The sequence below is a fragment of the Dipteris shenzhenensis genome, chromosome 15 (genome assembly GCF_047967505.1).
Source record: "Dipteris shenzhenensis isolate YYH24624 ecotype China chromosome 15, Dip_SZ_1.0, whole genome shotgun sequence".
NCBI classification, from domain to species: Eukaryota; Viridiplantae; Streptophyta; class Polypodiopsida; order Gleicheniales; family Dipteridaceae; genus Dipteris; species Dipteris shenzhenensis.
This window is the reverse complement of record NC_141610.1, coordinates 45,134,628-45,151,762: the sequence shown is the minus strand read 5'-3', so window position 1 is coordinate 45,151,762 and position 17,135 is coordinate 45,134,628. Positions and strand designations below refer to the sequence as shown.

Below are 17,135 nucleotides of genomic sequence, written 5' to 3'. Positions count from 1 at the left end.
AGATGACCCCCAAGAATGCACTGAGAAGTAGAGCCAGAATAAAGCCAATAAATAGCATTTGTTATCTTGGGACCAAAGCCCAACTTTGTCATGATTTGAGAGATAAAGTCCCATTGAACAGTGTCAAATGCCTTAGCAATATCTACATGCAATATGAGCACATCTTGATGCGAGTACTTAGCATATTCAATTGCAGTCAATGCATTGGAGATATTGTCATGGATTTGTCTTCGCGGCACAAACCCATACTGATGAGGATGAAGGCCCGCATTCAGTAACCTGTGAAGCCTATACACAATCATTTTGGAAATGAGTTTGTAAACTATAGGCATCAAAGTAATAGGCCTCCAATCTGACATATGGTCACACAGATGTTTTTTGGGCACAAGTTTGATTATGCCATGCTTCCAAAGGTGCGGCAAGTGATTTTCTTGCCAGGCAACATCGATCATTTGCAAAAGGACATCTTTCAAATCATCCCAAAAAGAAATATAAAATTCCAGCGTAAGGCCATCCCAGCCAAGGGACTTGTATTTGCTGATGTGGGACAATGCATTATCAAGTTCTGTTGCAGTAAAAGGTCTCTCCAATGTAAGTGCATCATCCATTTCCACTATCTCAAAAACATATTGAAGAAATTCAGTCCTCGCATCAGTCATTTGATTTGATGGGGAACCAGGAGCAGAGAACAATTTCTGAAAATAATTTTGGCATTCATCTTGGAGATCAGAGAAAGAGTTCGTTTAAGAGCCATCTAGCTTCCTTACCCTTAGACATGAGTTTTTCTTTCGAGTAGCATGCAGGCCCTGGAAGAAGGCTTTTGATGAACAGCCCTTATCTATGAGGGGCTTCATTCTTGCTCTAATCTGCCATTTGTGCAATTTCCGCTGATCATTATCAGTCAGTTTGATCCGAGCATGTGAAAGGGAATCATTTTCTGATTCAGAGAGAGGCCTTAAATGTGAATATTCAGTCACTACATACACACACACACACACACACACACACACACCTCCCCCCCCCCAAAAAAACAAACCCATGTCGGGAATCTGAAACATGTCTTCCCAAATGTTTCTACAGAACAAGTGAAACTAACCATTTTTTCAGCGAAACCCCAAAACTAGGGTTTGGGTTTAAATTTAGGGTTTCCAGGTCAAAATTAAGATTTTGGACAAGGAGTTAGAGCAGATGCGAGTGACAGATTGGTTTGAGGATCATTCATGTGCCTCTTCATCTTTGGAGGACACATCATCCGATTTAGATTATAGTGTTGACTATGTTCAGTGTGCTAGCATGAATCTTCAACTAGCCCCTAGCAGGTAGCTTGAGTGTACATTGTACACTGTACACCATAGCCTATATCATTTATATGACTTGTCATCATGTTTAATTCAGCAGTCATGATTCATATACAAGCTACCTTGCACTTGTACTGTGTGACTTCAAACTTGTTATTTTCAAGATGGATGTATTTTGTGTCCACATTACATTTTTCATATTTTTAATATATGTAACACGTCAAGTTCCATTGTTCAATGTTCAAAAATCTTGAAAGTGAAGAGAGATCTATCATGAGAGAGAGAGAGAGAGAGTTGTATTAACATCTTCGGAAGGCCTTGCGGGCCTATGAGAGAAGTACAATCAGAAAGTAACTCGTACAAGCCACTGTGGGCTGAAGCAAAGGGCTCACTAAGGCCCTTCCTGAGTGCTAAGCTAATAATCTCAAAACTCAAACTCAAACATGCAATGCTAGTGCTCCAAATACATATCCAAGCGCCATGGTGGCTCTTTGATGAGGCGTCAAGATGTCTCACAAATCAAGAAGACACCTCGGCTTGGACAGTCTCCTCTAAGTAGCTGTGATGGGACAGACCTTTACCCCACGGTGTCCTGGGGTTGACTCGAAGGCAGAGAAGTTAGTAACGTGTTGCTATGCTAGATCTATCTCCTGTGGCACTGTCACCTCCTGTTCTCTGATTTGCTTCAATAAGGTCTCTCTATGTTGGCGCGTCTCCATCAAATAGAGACCAACATAGACGTGATGATGGAAGTGGATCAGCTAAGAGAGTGGCTCGAACCCATGTCCCTCCTAAAAGACACAGTGGTACTGTCCTCGGATCTCATAGTAGGCTAGGCAAATACATAGAAAGTGCTCCTCAGTCTCTACCTCTGCAAGTGTGCATAGCTTGCATATTCTCTGCTTGGGCGTGCCTGTGGCTCTCCTGCCTCAATCCTTAGGTGATGGGATGAGACTTGCGTCTATCCAATGGCAATCCTCAATGCGTGTGAGACCCGTGTGTCCTCCAGATACTAGGATCTAATAATCACCCCTTGGTCGAGCATCTGTCCTTCAGATACTATGGTCGAACATTTGTGATAAGATCAGAGCTAAAACCTCTTGGCCATGTGCAAGTAGTCAGTCTGCAACCCCTCATGGTCCTCGTCTTTCCGATTGTGGAGCCGGCGCATTGCAGCTCGCACATTCTATCTAGTTAATAGGATGGATGTGGGAGCTTGTGTAGAGGAGCCGGCGCATTGCAACTCACACATTCTGTCTAGTGAATAGGATGGATGTGGGAGCTTGTGTAGATAAGACATATGAGGAGTTGCTTGCGTCAAGACGTCGTATAGTGAGGTCGCATACATGTACCAGACGCTCGAATCTCTAATGGGGATGGGTGGCTTACTCTCAAAGAGAAGCCCCAATGCAAGTGGGATTGCCTCTTTGAAAATGATAGAAATGGGGGAGAGAGAGAGCAGGAAGCAAAAGAGAGTGTGTTGAACGTCAAATACGCAATAGAATAGAGAGTAAAGCAATACAAAGGGGAGATAAGGTTTTGTCTAAATGACAAACCTTATCCTTCACTAACCGTAGTTAGTGAACTAACTGTGGTTAGGGGGAAAAACCTCTAAAGGAGGGAAAAGTGCCCCTAACCTGCTTATTGACTTTACATTGGTCACTGCCTAGAATTTGTCAATAATTCTAACACCCCCCTGTAGTGCCAATGTCATGTACAAGGAAATGATCAATCACCAAAAGGAGATAAGTTCAAGGCATTGCGAAATGCCTCAAACTTCTCACGTGGAAGTGCTTTGGTGAAGATGTCTACAACATTGTCATGTGTTGACACATAGATCATATTGATCTCTTCTGCATGCAACTTCTCTTTGACACATTGATAGTGAACCTGTGTTTGAAATGCATAAACACTCCTGATTTTACCTTGAGACCATAGACCCAAGTGTAGTTGGTGAAGTCATCTATGAATGTAACAAAATAGAGATAACCCCCAAAAGCAGGTGTCCTCATGGAACCGTAGACATCACTGTGAATAAGCTGTAATTTTCGTGTAGCTTTCACTGCACCATCCTTCTTGAAAGGAAGTCTATGCATCTTGCCAAGGATGCAACTTTCACATGCATGAGGAGGAGGCGACTCCACAGGAGGCAATGCATCAACCATATCATGCCTCTGAAGTGTCATTAAGCTACCATAGCTCATGTGCCCATACCTGGCATGCCATAACTCCGCATTCTGCATTGCAGTAGTGGGAGTGCTAACTGATAATGCAAGATCGGATCTTTTTTCATATAGATCAAGCTGAAAAAGACCCCGATACAAAGTGCTAGACAACATCAAAGCATAGTCATTCTTTTTGTCTCTGACTGCACACTTGTCATCATTAAAAACAACCTGAAATCCTCCTCTATTGAGTGAAGACACTAAAAGCAAATTCTTCTTTATCCCTGGCACATAGAGAACATCTGAAATTTTGAAATCTGTGCCATCAGTGGATGTGAGAATAATGTCTCCCACTCCACATACTGAATAAGGAGAATAATTCGCACAAGTTACCTTCTTTTTGGTGGGTGGAGGATGCAGAGATACAAACAGACTTTTCTTGGAAGTGATGTGCTTTAAAGCACCACTGTCAAAATACCAAGTATGGAGTGTCTCATTGACACTAAGAGAGCATGCATCCTTTGAAGGATCATAGCTGCAAGTCAAAAAAGCATATGGGTCATCATCATTAGTGGTTGTAGCATCTGAACTACCCACTGAAAAATTTGAAGTGCAAGATAGAAAGGCATAGTGCTCTTCCTCCAAGGTGGCTGCAACATCTCCCCCATCAGGAGAATGTGGAGCTGATGCATCTGACACAGCCATACCGGTCATTATATTGGAGAATGCAAGAAGTGCATAGCCAAAGAGAAGAAAAGGGGCACATGGCTTCTTGCAATAATGACAAATGCCCTTCTTTTTCTGCTTATTTGCATCACCCTTTGCCTTAGAAGAAAGCTATTCAGAATCAGCTTTATGCTGATGTGTGGGCTGATTGGCATGTGGTTTTTGCTGCCCTTTACCCTTGGGCTTGAACTTTGAGAGCATAACATGCTCTCCAGCCCGGGTTGCCATATTTCTGCGAGTCTGCTCCTCCTGCAACAAAAGTCCTACCAACTTGTGAAAAGAGAGGATTGCTACCCCTCCTCAATGATAAATTCAGCGAGGTGTGGAAACCGAGATAGGAGTCAGGAAGAGAGTTCAGAGTGGTGGTGATCATCTCTGAATCCGGAATGACTTCATCAATATTCAGCAATTGTTCCCTTAAGTCCTGAAGCTTTGTGAGGTGAGAATTCATGGAGCATGATACGTTCAAGCTCTTATGAAAGAAAGAATTTTCAACAAAACTTTTTAAATATGTAGAATTTAGACACTATAACATAATAAATGGACTTGTTCATATAACACCAATCGTTTTGACTACAAACATGACCATGTTTGGAGTCATATTGACCAAGTCTAGCATAGCCCCTCAAGTGCTTGGGGAGCTTGTAGAGGAGTAACCTTTGTTGCTAACTCCACCCTCATCAAGAGCCCCTTAGATTAAGTTCACATCAAGACAAACTATTGCACAACGCGTATGGGAAAGTTCTCGCTTCAGAAAGGAAACCCTGGCATCATTTCTTGCTGCAAACATACTCTCTAGTATCTGCCAAGCTTCCATAGATGTCTTGCATGACCGAATATGATGTATAATGAACCTCTTGACAGAAAGAGAAATTACTGAAAGAGCTTGTGCATCTCTAGAGTCCCATCTTTTCTGCTCTCCTATGGGAGCTCTTGGAGCGGCTGCTCCTCTACCCCTGCCTCCAGCTGTAGGAGTGACAGGTGTAGCTGCTGTATTTGGTCTTGCTTCATCTCCATTGACATAATCCCAAAGATGTCTGCCAACCAAGATATTGCAAACCATGAAACTCCACAAGGAGTAGTTGGTGCCATCCAACTTATCCTCCTGTGTGAGTACTCTGAACACCTCATTGGGGTTGTTCTGAGCCATTTTCACTAGATAATCTCCAAAAATATAGCAAAATGACCAAGTAAAATCCCTTCTTGGGATGTAAAATGCACAAGAAAAATCTGCAAAGAAAAATTTGCCCACAATGATAAATACTGTCACAACCTATCAAAGGCTCAAAATGCACTTCAATTATCCTGCAAATGCTCTCAATCTACCAAAAAACACTGCAAAACTTGCCTATGTCTGCAATGTCACTCAAAATGAGTCCAGAATTTCCTGCAACAGTCCCAAAATACTTGTACACTACCAAATTGCATCATAATGCCAAAAGCCCCAATTTCTTCAGGAAAATTGCATCCAAAAGAGAGCAAATTGCTTGAAAGCCCAAAAAATGCAAGAAATTGCAGTGTAAAGCAAAAAGCCCCAAATTTTTGCAAGAAATTGCAACTCTAAAAGGGGCGAATTGACTGAAAGCCCCAATTTGCAATTTATCTGCAAAAGAACCAAATTCTACTGCCAATGTGTGCAAATGAGCACACCCACAATCCCAAAATGCACCTTCTTGGATCCACAGCCAAACAATGGCTCACTGCACAAATGCCTGAGAAAAGAAAAAAACACCTGCAAGATTCACCCGCAATGAGAACTCTCCAAATGACCAAGGCACCCTTTTACAGAAAGACTAGAACAACAAAAAGACTAGAACAACTCGTATAGTATGGACTGTACAGCTGTATGGACAGCTAATGAGAGCTATACGGCCCAAATGTATTGCAAGTACGTACGGAAGGATTATCAGGAGCAGTACGGACAGTCAACTATACGGCGGTCAACTGTACGGACGGATGCAGGTGTACGGTCAACTATACGACGATCTGCTGTCAGTTGTTCGGATGCACGCTCAAGCTGTACGGACGGCTCTGCGCAAGTTGTACGGACAGTTGACATAAGTGACCGTACGATTGTACAACAGAGCAGGTGATACTGTAGGTACATAATGTTTGGGAGCTGTGGGAGCTAACAGATGCAGGAGAGGAGATGGTCTAGGACTTTAACCTGCTATAATACCAAATGATAGAAATGGGAGAGAGAGAGAGAGAGAGCAAGAAGCAAGAGAGAGAGTGTTGAACGTCGAATATGCAATAGAATAGAGAGTAAAGCAATACGAAGGGGGGATAAGGTTTTGTCTAAGTGACAAACCTTATCCTTCACTAACCATAGTTAGTGAACTAACTATGGTTAGGGGGAAAAACCTCTAAAGGAGGGAAAAGTGCCCCTAACCCACTTATTGACTTTACATTGGTCACTGCCTAGAATTTATCAATAATTCTAACAAAAAAGACCTGGTCATCTCATCCATCCTATTTGAGGAAAGCCCGTCTCTTACGGCGTGTCATAAGGTGCCACCCGACAAAGTAGCTTTGCAATATGCCACCGATCTCTCACTTCTCCTCTCATATCATCTACATGCATGTGATCAACACCCAAAGCATGGCCTACATCTTAGAGCATATGACCACATCAAAAGCCCCTTCTTTGTTGCAGCACCCGGCTTTTCCTAAATAAAACAGATGGTCAACTTATTGACATTTCTAGCAACCTTTTGAACTAATCATCAGATGCCTCAAATTGCTTCATCCAAGGTTGCTTCGACTCCGTGGTACGTGTTGAGGCATCAATGCGCGTCCCATGTAATTCATTTGTTTTGCAAACCAACTCATTGCCCGAATACTCAGCCTCATCAAACCACTTGTGTCCAATGCTAATTTTGCATCCATCCCCTTAGCACTAATAAGCGAGTCACTATAAACTTGTGAAACATTAAGATTCCTCTCCATGCAGCGATGCAGATCGAGAGGTCGAGATGACCAAAGAAAGGAAACACGATCGTCTGCTACGCGGTAAATAAAGACACACGCAATATGCATAGTATATCTGCTAAGGTCAGCTGGCCGGCGAAATTCTCACGCTATGCTTTGAAACAACCTACAATAGTGTTTCTATCACCTTTACAACCCCTTGTATCCCTTTTGATTACGATCAATTGCTAGACGATTGATTGCACCACACGTCTGGCTGTGAGACACATGATTCGACATGCACTTCAACCATCACTCCTCCATCCCTCAATTAGTTCATCCTACCATTGAAATTGTATAGTTGTCGTTGCTCCTTCGCACGTGCTCCTCCACGGTCTCCCTCTGCAACCAACCTTCTTCAGGCACAAGCTATTGCTTTTCCTTGTCCTCTGAAGGTTGCCTATTCAATCAAGCGAGGCTCATGCCACCAAAAATGTCAAAGGTTTTTGTTCAATGCAAATTTGTGTTTCCAAATCCTTGAGGGGTTAAGGAAGGTGAGGTTAACTTCAGATTTGGAATAGTTTCCAGAATAGCATGGCAATGGGGGCAGTTAGGATCTGCCTCGAACGTGAATCTCCACAAGTTAACTGCAATCCCACCGTGAACAAAAAGTCAGAAAAAAAGAGTGATTTTTTTATTCATGTGGGATTTCCAGAGTCTCCTCCAAAAACTTTTCTGCAAATCAGCAGAAATATGAAATGCATCCCATGAAGAGCTCTGGAGGGCCTCCAATCTCTACAGCTGAGCTGAAATCTCGTGGCATTACGAACTGTGTAACGAAAGAAGGGGAGGCTCCTCTCTCAATGCCCTGCAAACCGGTTTAGGGTGGATATATTATTCCTTGTTAAGGACAAAGAAATGAACTGTGAGAGAACCTAAAGTGACAGGCGAAATGTTAGAACTAGAGTAATGTAGTAGGGTTATGTAACTAGAGTGTGTGTGACAAGAATGGGATGTTCTTTCTTGGCAACCTTGTATAACTGTTTTTAAGGTGGAAATAGACTCCTTTGTATTATTCCTTGTTTCCGGTTTATTTTGCTACTCGATGCAATCATCCTTGAGGTTTCTTTTTTCTTTTTTCTTTTGATATTAGTTTATGGTTTTTGATGTGTTCCCTTATTCTCTTTCTTATATCCTTGTTGCACCAAAGACGTGATTCACATTGGAATTTTCAGATTTCTTTTACAATGCATGAAGTGTTGCACGCTGAAGTGCTTTGTAGGTTGAAATTTTGTGATTTCGTGAACTCTTGCATTCTATGTTCTTTTTATGTTCTCTTGGATTTTAACACATTGTGTATATTGCAGCTGTCACAACGGACTATGACAGGCTCTCTTTTGAAATATCTATCCAAACTACAGGTCTGGGGATTGATTTCCTAGTACTCACTGCAGGAAGGATTCATAGATCTCTAATGCTGTATTCTGTTAAGTTGCTTTTATTTCATAAGATATCTGCAAAGCTTAAGAGCTCAAATTGGCAGGTTGATGAGGAGCCGGCCATCCGAACAAATACCACAATCTTGCTTGGCAACATTGCCTCATATCTTAATGATGTGGTGAGTTGCTACTTGATCCTTAGTACAATTGTGGAAAGTCTCTTGGTACACATAAACAAGTTGACCCTCCAACTTCACATTGCTTTTCTAATTAGGGTTTGGTTGGGTAAACATGGCAAGGGGCAGGGAATGGTATACAGAAATTGATTCTTATTTTGAACTTTTCATGTTTTTGGTCAGAGTCTAATCCTTTTCAAAGAATCTATTAGTGCTATAACCTTAACATTTGAAACAAAGATAATGGATCAGACCTATAGCATGTCTAGTCAGTGGGAATTAATCAATAGACTAAATGCCCAACTGCTCTAAATGTCATCCACTCTGAACGAGCGATCTATAAATTTAATGTGGTGACCTGTAGCAAGTTATTTATATTGTATATGCATGTAAAACTCACCCCAGCTGTGGTGGTTCGTAAACATCTTCATGTCTCCGTGTGCAGACAAGGAAAAGGGTACTGATCAATGCCTTTACAGTTCGTGCATTGCGTGATGGATTTGCACCAGCAAGAGCTGCAGGTGTGTTCTTTATATGGGGTCTGCTAATGTGTAGTAATGCAAGCCTTGTTTTTAAAAAGGAAGGGGCAGGTCTAATCATGATCAGACTGGTGAAATTGTTGATGTTATTTGCTGTGGAGAATCACACTATGTAATGGCTTGGCAGCTCTCCTTTTAGCATATTAATCTTTGTATCGTCTGATAGTCCCGTCGGGTTCCTGTAGCATAATAATCCTTGTATCATCTGATAGGCCCGTTGGGTTCCTGTTATGAAACTGAAGGCCTGTTTTTAGGGTTACAACACAAAGGGGCCCCTGTGTACTAGCTAACGTCAGTTGGACTGGAATATGATTGCACAGTATTGTGAGTCATATTTGAGAGGGAGGAGCATTGAAAATTCACAGAAAGATAGAAAGTTGTATTAACTTCTTCAGGCCTCATGGGCCAATGAGACAAAGTACACATCCAAAAAAAGAGTAGCCATTACATCTTTGAGTCCCAAAGAGAGTCGAGGAGTGCATAGTCTCAGGGAGGAGGAGTGCACAAGGCATCTCAGCTCGAATTATTTAGCACACTACTAAATTCTCGTCCTATCATGAAGTGGCCTTCATTACAATCATTTTGAAAGAGTCTTTGGGTCTAGATTTGAAGTTCTGATAGTGCTATACCATCTCGATATTTCCTTCCTTTTGAGTTTCCTTTACTTCAGTCAATTTCTTGCCTTGAGCTGAGTCAGGGTCAGCTTCTCTGAAATCCATGTCGTGATACCTCTCAGCTTGTTAGTTTGTCTGAGAACCTTGCTCCTTGCTATCTTGGCTCGCAAGATTACTCTTGAGTGTGCCCCCTTTTGGATGATAAAATCTCTCTCTTCTGAGTCCTCTTCTTGAGATGTTCAACCTTTGTTTCTGTGCTACCATCTCCCACAGTCTGGCCCCCCTATGCATATAATCCGATTCTGAGAGCCCTGTTTTCTTGTTCTTTTACCTCCTCGTAGACATCACACTTGCTAATCTTGTTATTCACAGTTGCTGTGAATTCCTGCTTCATAGACTTGAGTCTGGGTGGTAACTAATTCCTGCACCTTGGTCACAAGCTGTGGTGCAGGTGCTGACTGCTTGCTTCTTCTGATACAAAGAGGAATGCACCTGATTTGTTTTAGTTGATCTTGGCTCTGATGCCCAGCAATAAATTTCTATTCGGTACCTCACCAGCTATAGAGCTGAGATCCCTCATACCTACTACTCTGAGAAGCCCACTTTCCTGCCCAATCCACCCTCTCATAAACCACCTCGAGATCGAAGACTAGGATTGCAAGGGGTGAGACTCCTACGGCTCCCATTTAGTGACTTCCTAGAAAGTAATATGTTATCCAGAATACTCCTATCTTGGACAAAACCTATTTCTGTGTCGTGGATGCTGCCAGCAAGGTGAGGGCACAACCCGAAGTTCAAGACCTTGGCCAAGATCTTATATGCAGTATCCAAAAGTGTGATTGGGCGCCATTAGCAAATGCTATTCTATCTCCCCTCTTTCAGGATCAAGCAAATTCATCCACTGGCAAAGGACTGTAGTTAGCAACTGCCCCAAATTGAAATCCTGTTGTGATAATGGGAGTCTTGGATTTTTTCAAAAAAGTACGGAAGAATAGCAAGGAGGCCATCTTTATCTTTTGCATTTCTACATCTGAAGGCCTTGAGGGCTTTGAGAAGCTGCGTGCATCAGTGTGAAGGCCTTGAGGGCTTTGAGAAGCTGCGTGCATCAGTGAGAGGGGTCTCTAATTGGCTCATCATGTAGGAGAAACCACTAAAGGGATATGGGCCCACACCTCCCTAGCTGCCGTGACCTATTGAGTCTTCTCCTGCGCTCTGGAAGAGCTAGCGGTAGAAAGAGGTGGACAGACCTAAGATGCCCCGAGGATCGAAGTGAAGCTGTCTCCGCTCATCTCTCAACCTCTCAAGCTGTGATCTGCCATAGTCTAAAAACACTGCCTCATTATCCTCTTATCTCCTTGCTGGGGTGCTTGCAAGGAATGGTATGAGTGCTGTACCTGTTTGGCCTTAGTCAAACAAGCGCACTCGTATCTATCTACAAGCCAGTGGGAGTTCAAACTTTGCTTCCTTAGGTCTCTATAAGGATGTCAAATCTTGCCTACGGGCCCACTTTCTTACTTGAAGATCTTGTCTATGCCTTTAGGCTTGGGTTGGTAACTTTATGTTAGAATTATTGCTATAGTTTAGCAGTGACCAATGTAATGTAATAAGTAGGTTAGGGGCACTTTTCCCTCACTTAGAGGTTTTTCCCCCTAACCACAGTTAGTTCACTAACTATGGTTAGTGAAGGATAAGGTTTTGTCACTTAGACAAAACCTATCACTCCATTCAGTTGTACTACCCTCATCTATTTGCAACTATCGTTTTCAGCTCTTTCACTCTCTTGCTCTTGCTCTCACTTTTGCTCTCTCCCCTTCCCACATTTGGTATCAGAGCAGGTTCTTGCTTTTGCTCCTGTTGCACATTCGCCTCCAGCTCTCATCTTCCAACAGCCAGTCGTCCGTACAGATCGTCCATACAATTTGTACGGACTGATTCCGTACAGCCCGTACTGTACCTGCGACGCCCGTACCAGCTCCTGCACCAGACTCCGTACAGCCCGTATTGTACATGCGACGCCCGTACTAGCTCCTGCACCAGACGCCGTACAATCCGTACCTTTTTGTTGCTATTCTGTTCAAGCCGTACGACAATAAGGATTCTGTACGACCGTACAGTCCAGTCGCATAGTCCAGTCGCATACTGTTCCAAGTCGCTCAGTACTACAAGTGCACTCCATACTAGCTCATTGACAGTCCGTACGTAGACTGTCTGTACAAGCTCACTGCCACTGCCCGTACCCCATCTGCGTCAGCACTGATCGTATAGTGTACTCCACTGTACATTTATCGTACATTTGCAGGGTGCCGTCCGTACGACCGTACCTGCTCAGTACACATTTGGTGTCCGTACATTCTGCAAGTTTTTTTACTTGCAGGTGAATCTTGCAGATGTTTTTTGGCAGGTACACTTTGCAGGAAGCCATTGTTTGGCAGAGCAGTTTTTTTTTGGCAGATTTGAGCATATTATTTGAATTGGGCATTTTGCAAAATTTGGGGCTTTTCTTGGATTTGCTCCAATTTCAACTCAATTTCACCTCAACATTTGGGGCTTTTGCAATTACACTGCAATTTCGCAGTGAAATTTGGGGCTTTTGCAGATAGAGAGCAATTTGTGCAACATTTGGGGCTTTCAGACCATTTCCTCCTTTCTGGTTGCAATTTCAAGCCACAAATTGGGGCTTTTGTGTTGGGAGAGCAATTTGACAGGTTTCAGTTCACACTGCCTTTCTGTGAGTGTTTTGAATCGCTTTTGGCAAGTTTTGGGAGAAATTGGATGCTCTGGCAGATTTCTGACAGAGACATTAGAGAGATTTGAGTTGCATTTTTAGCCAGTGTTTGGCTGTGTTTTTTGGGATTGTGCACTCCATTCCTAGCAAGGGAATTCAGATTTGCATTTGCTGTATTTTCTTTCTCAGACATGGCCCAGCAAAATCAGAATGATTTCGGTTTCAGTGGTCTCTCACAAGAGGATAAGCTGGATGGTACCAACTACTCCCTCTGGAGTTTTATGGTACGCAATATTCTGATTTCACGTAATTTATGGGACTATGTAAGTGGAGATGAGTTCCTGCTAGCAAATGTGGCACCTAATACCCCTCCCCAACAAGGAGGAGGCAGAGGTCGTGCACAGGGTACAGCTGCAGCACAAGTTATTGGTGCAGTACCACTCCAGAGCAAAAGAGATGGGATTCACGTGATGCTTTAGCTTTGTTGTGTATTTCTCTTTCAGTGATTCATCATTCCACATATCCGGTCGTGTAAGACCTCAAAGGCAGCATGGGATATTTTGGAGAGCATGTATGCAGCTCGGAATGATGCCAAGGTGTCTTTTTTGAAAAGAGAATTGTCTCATACACATATGGAAGAGGGTGACTCCATGTCAGTGCACCTCACAAAGCTACAGGATTTACGAGAGCAGTTGCTGAATATTGATGAGATCATTCGTGATTCAGAGATGATTACCACTACTTTGAATTCTCTTCCTGAGTCTTATCTCAGCTTTCATACCTCGCTGAATTTGTCGTTGAGGGGGGGTGCAAATCCTCACTTTTCACGAGTTGATAGGACTTCTGCTGCAGGAAGAGCAGACCAGGAAAAACATGGCTTCACGAGCAGGTGAACATGCCATGCACTCAAAATTCAAGCCTAAAGTAAAGGGACAGGCAAAGACTTCAGCAAATCAGCCTTCCAGTGGTTCAGGACAGCCTTCTCAAAAGGCTAAGGGTGATGCAGGTAAGCCCAAGAAGAAGGGAATATGTCATTATTGCAAAAAGCCAGGTCACTACATTGGAGAATGCAAGAAAAGGCTTGCAAAAGAAAAGAAAAAACAGCTCCGGTATGGCTGTCTCAGATTCAGCTCCTCATGCATCTAACAATGAGCAAGCTACAACCAACTTTGTGGAGCACGACTATGCCTTCTTGTCTTGCATTTCAGACTCTCAGTTGGCTGCTGAGGATAGTACAGCCACTTGTAATGACGACACTTATGCTTTTCTGACATGTAGTTATGATTCTTCCAAGGATGCATCAGCTTTCAGTGTCAATGAGACACATAATACATGGTATTTTGACAGCGGTGCCTTGAGACATCTTCTAGGCTTCAGCTGGTGTTTTCAGGTTCTGACAACTGGGATAGTGCTGATGCTCAAATTTATGAGAATATTAACGTGTTGGCTCTTCTCATCATAACTCTCCAAATTTCTCTTGGATGTTCCCATCAATAATACCCCATAGCTTTCGAGCTTTGAGAATACTCTCAAGTTTGAATTTCTAGGCTATACTTGATTCCATCAAAATTTGCACTCTCTAGAAGGGAACATTCATTAGTTTGCCTTCACTAGCATATCACACAGACTATGTGAGTGCAAATGTGAGAGATCAATTAAATAAAAGTAAAGACACCTAAGCAAACGATTGATACCTTCTAATTAAAGCACAACTAAACTAGATACGTAATAGAAAAGACCTACGCCCTTACCTCTATTCACATTAGTGCGGCCGACTGTCATGTATGCAGCACCTTTGTGGGGGTGCGATCTTTCGAGGACAGATTGGAGGAGCTTCGAGCGGCTACAGGTGACGATGGGATCCAAGATGATCCGATGTAAGCCCCTCAGTTCCACATGAGATAGTACGGGCAGAGTTCGCCATGACACCTCTCCAGGTTGATGCCATCACGGTGACTTTCATCCACAGGGTGTGGGACTTACCCCATTGGAGACTTTCGAGGTTGGCCCTAGAGTCATCCAAACGACTCGCAGAGAGCGGGGCAGACACATGGTATGCACGCATATCTACATGGCTTGCCAGGCACGGTATCCAGATGGATAGGCTTCCCCCCTTTCAGTATAGCATGGATGCACCTCCTAAGTTGATCCCGCGAGATGAGATCAATCGTATTATACGGTTAGACCTCCTCCAGCTTCACACATCCCGGACTTGGGGAGAGGACCAGGAACTCTCCACCAAGACCCAGTTTTATCGCGATCACTTCCTAAGAGTATCAGAGGAGGGATTCATTATCAGACCCCAGTATCTTGAGGATAGAGGAGTGTCTCATGCACTGAGGATTGCCATTGGTCAGATGCGGGTTTCATCCCATTAGCTGAGGATTGAGGCAGGGAGAGCAGCGGGTATACCTAGAGAGCAGCAGATCTGCACGCTTTGTACGTTGGGGGCGGTTGAGACAGAGGAGCATTTTCTTTGTGTTTGCCCAGCCTACTACGAGATTCGGGGACGCTACAACTGTGTCTATCTAGAGGGGAATGGCTTCGGTCCTTTGTCATGATTGATCCATTTCCATGACCAAGTCTGTATCGGCGACACAGGGAGGCGCTTCTACGATAGATTAGAGAGCGACAGGGGATGATCAGACCACTACAGGACACAGAGGGTGATCGGGCACAACGGCACGTCACAGACGTCTATACATTTGAGTCAATCCCCGGACACAATGGAGTGGAGGTAGAGGAGCTAGCCGATATTATAGCAGTCTGGATGAGCAGCCGGCACAGTACCGCCGAGAGAGGGGCGTAGAGGCCACATGTGCGACAGAGAGCCCCCAGAGTACACTCTATTGAGGTCCAACCTATCACAGCTTTCCTCGGGGGAGACTGACAGAGACGAGGGGTCACTCTAGACATAGAGAGCTAGGAGACCGCACCCCCCACCGCAGCGTGAGAGCTCGACAGACGCAAATACGAGATATTTTCGCAGCCCACCAGAGAGTCATCACTGTAACAGGCTTGGTTTCGTCCCAGCGCCTGGATAGATTGATTGATATGATATGATTATGATTATGATTATGTTAGCATAGATTAGTACTCTGCAAGAGTCCTAGCGTACCCTTTGCTTCAGCCCATTGAGGCTTGTATGAGTTCTCTTTTATGTGCACTTTGTCCCATAGGCCGGCGAGGTCTCCCGTGGACGTTAATATATCTTTCTTTCTCCCTCAAACACAAAACTAGTTCAAGCAGCTTGTGCTCTTCTCTTAGTGTGAGAGAACCTCTTGACTGTCCTAAGCATTTCTCTCAGTGTGAGATAAACTAGCAATGCATGGTGAGAAGATGCTTTATCCGCAGGTAGTTGATCTTCTTGTGAACAGACTTCAACATGGGGCAATTTTGTCACCGCAATCTTTTACAAAGAGCCTTAGCTTAAAGGGACTGAAGGGGGAATGAGAGCAAGAGGGAGAGAGTGAGAGAGAGAGAAGACTCAAGGTGTGCGGGTGTGAAGTGATGAGCCACACCACAAACTCATTTGTTTTTATTAGGATTAGGTTTACCCTATGACTGTCTTAAGGCAGTCATAGGTGTCCTATCTTTAATGAAGGGTTGGCAATGTGCCTTTACCCCAACAACCTCCCACCTAAAGGCCAATGTGCCTAGAGGGGAGAAAAGAATAAAAAATTACAGCAATATACAGTTACTGTATACAAGACCATAAAATAAGAATGGTCTCATCCTAATCCCATGATGTGGCGGCAATGTGCAAACCGCTCTGTAGGCAAGCTCTTAGTGAGCAAATCTGCAGGATTATCATCAGTATGCACTTTCACAAGCTCAAGTCGCTTGTCTTCCAGTACCTCCCTGATGAAATGATATTTCACTTCTATGTGCTTGGTCTTTTGATGAAAGACCGGATTCTTTGCCAACATGATAGCACTCTGACTATCACAATGCAAAACTGGCATATCTCCTGTAATGCCCAAATCTCCCACCAGCCGAGTAAGCCATATTGCTTCCTTGCAGGCCTCAGTGGCTGCAACATATTCAGCTTCAGTGGTTGACAGTGCAACACATTTCTGCAACCGAGACACCCATGATATAGCACCTCCTGCAAATGTGAAAATATAACCGGTAGTAGACTTCCGGTTATCTGCATTCCCTGCATAGTCTGAATCTGTAAAACCATGCACCAATGCATCCTGCCTACCATAGCATATGCACAAGTCTTTGGTACCCTTGAGATACCTCAAGACACCTTTCACTGCTTCCCAGTGCCGCTTGCCTGGATTTGCCATATACCTGCTGATGACTCCCACCGCAAAAGCAATATCCGGACGAGTGGCAACCATGGCATATATCAAAGAACCAACTGCAGATGCATACGGAACCTTGGCCATTTCAGCCTTATCATCATCTGATCTGGGGCTGTCCTTACTGCTGAGTTTTAAATGTGGAGGCAACGGGGTACTAATAGACTTCCCCCCCTCCATTTTAAAGCGCTGCAGTACTTTGTCAATGTACTCTTTTTGTGACAGAAACAAAA

General features: G+C 43.6%; 1 protein-coding gene across 1 annotated transcript in view; it reads left to right on the top strand.

Moving 5' to 3' along the window:
• Positions 1–17,135, top strand: part of CTEXP (kinase family with ARM repeat domain-containing protein) — a 130,464-nt gene that overhangs the window by 88,311 nt on the left and 25,018 nt on the right. The window contains exons 13-15 of the mRNA XM_087385900.1: positions 8,467–8,520; positions 8,643–8,717; positions 9,160–9,235. Coding sequence (XP_087242026.1) covers positions 8,467–8,520; positions 8,643–8,717; positions 9,160–9,235 — 205 coding nt within the window. The remainder of the gene's footprint in view (positions 1–8,466; positions 8,521–8,642; positions 8,718–9,159; positions 9,236–17,135) is intronic.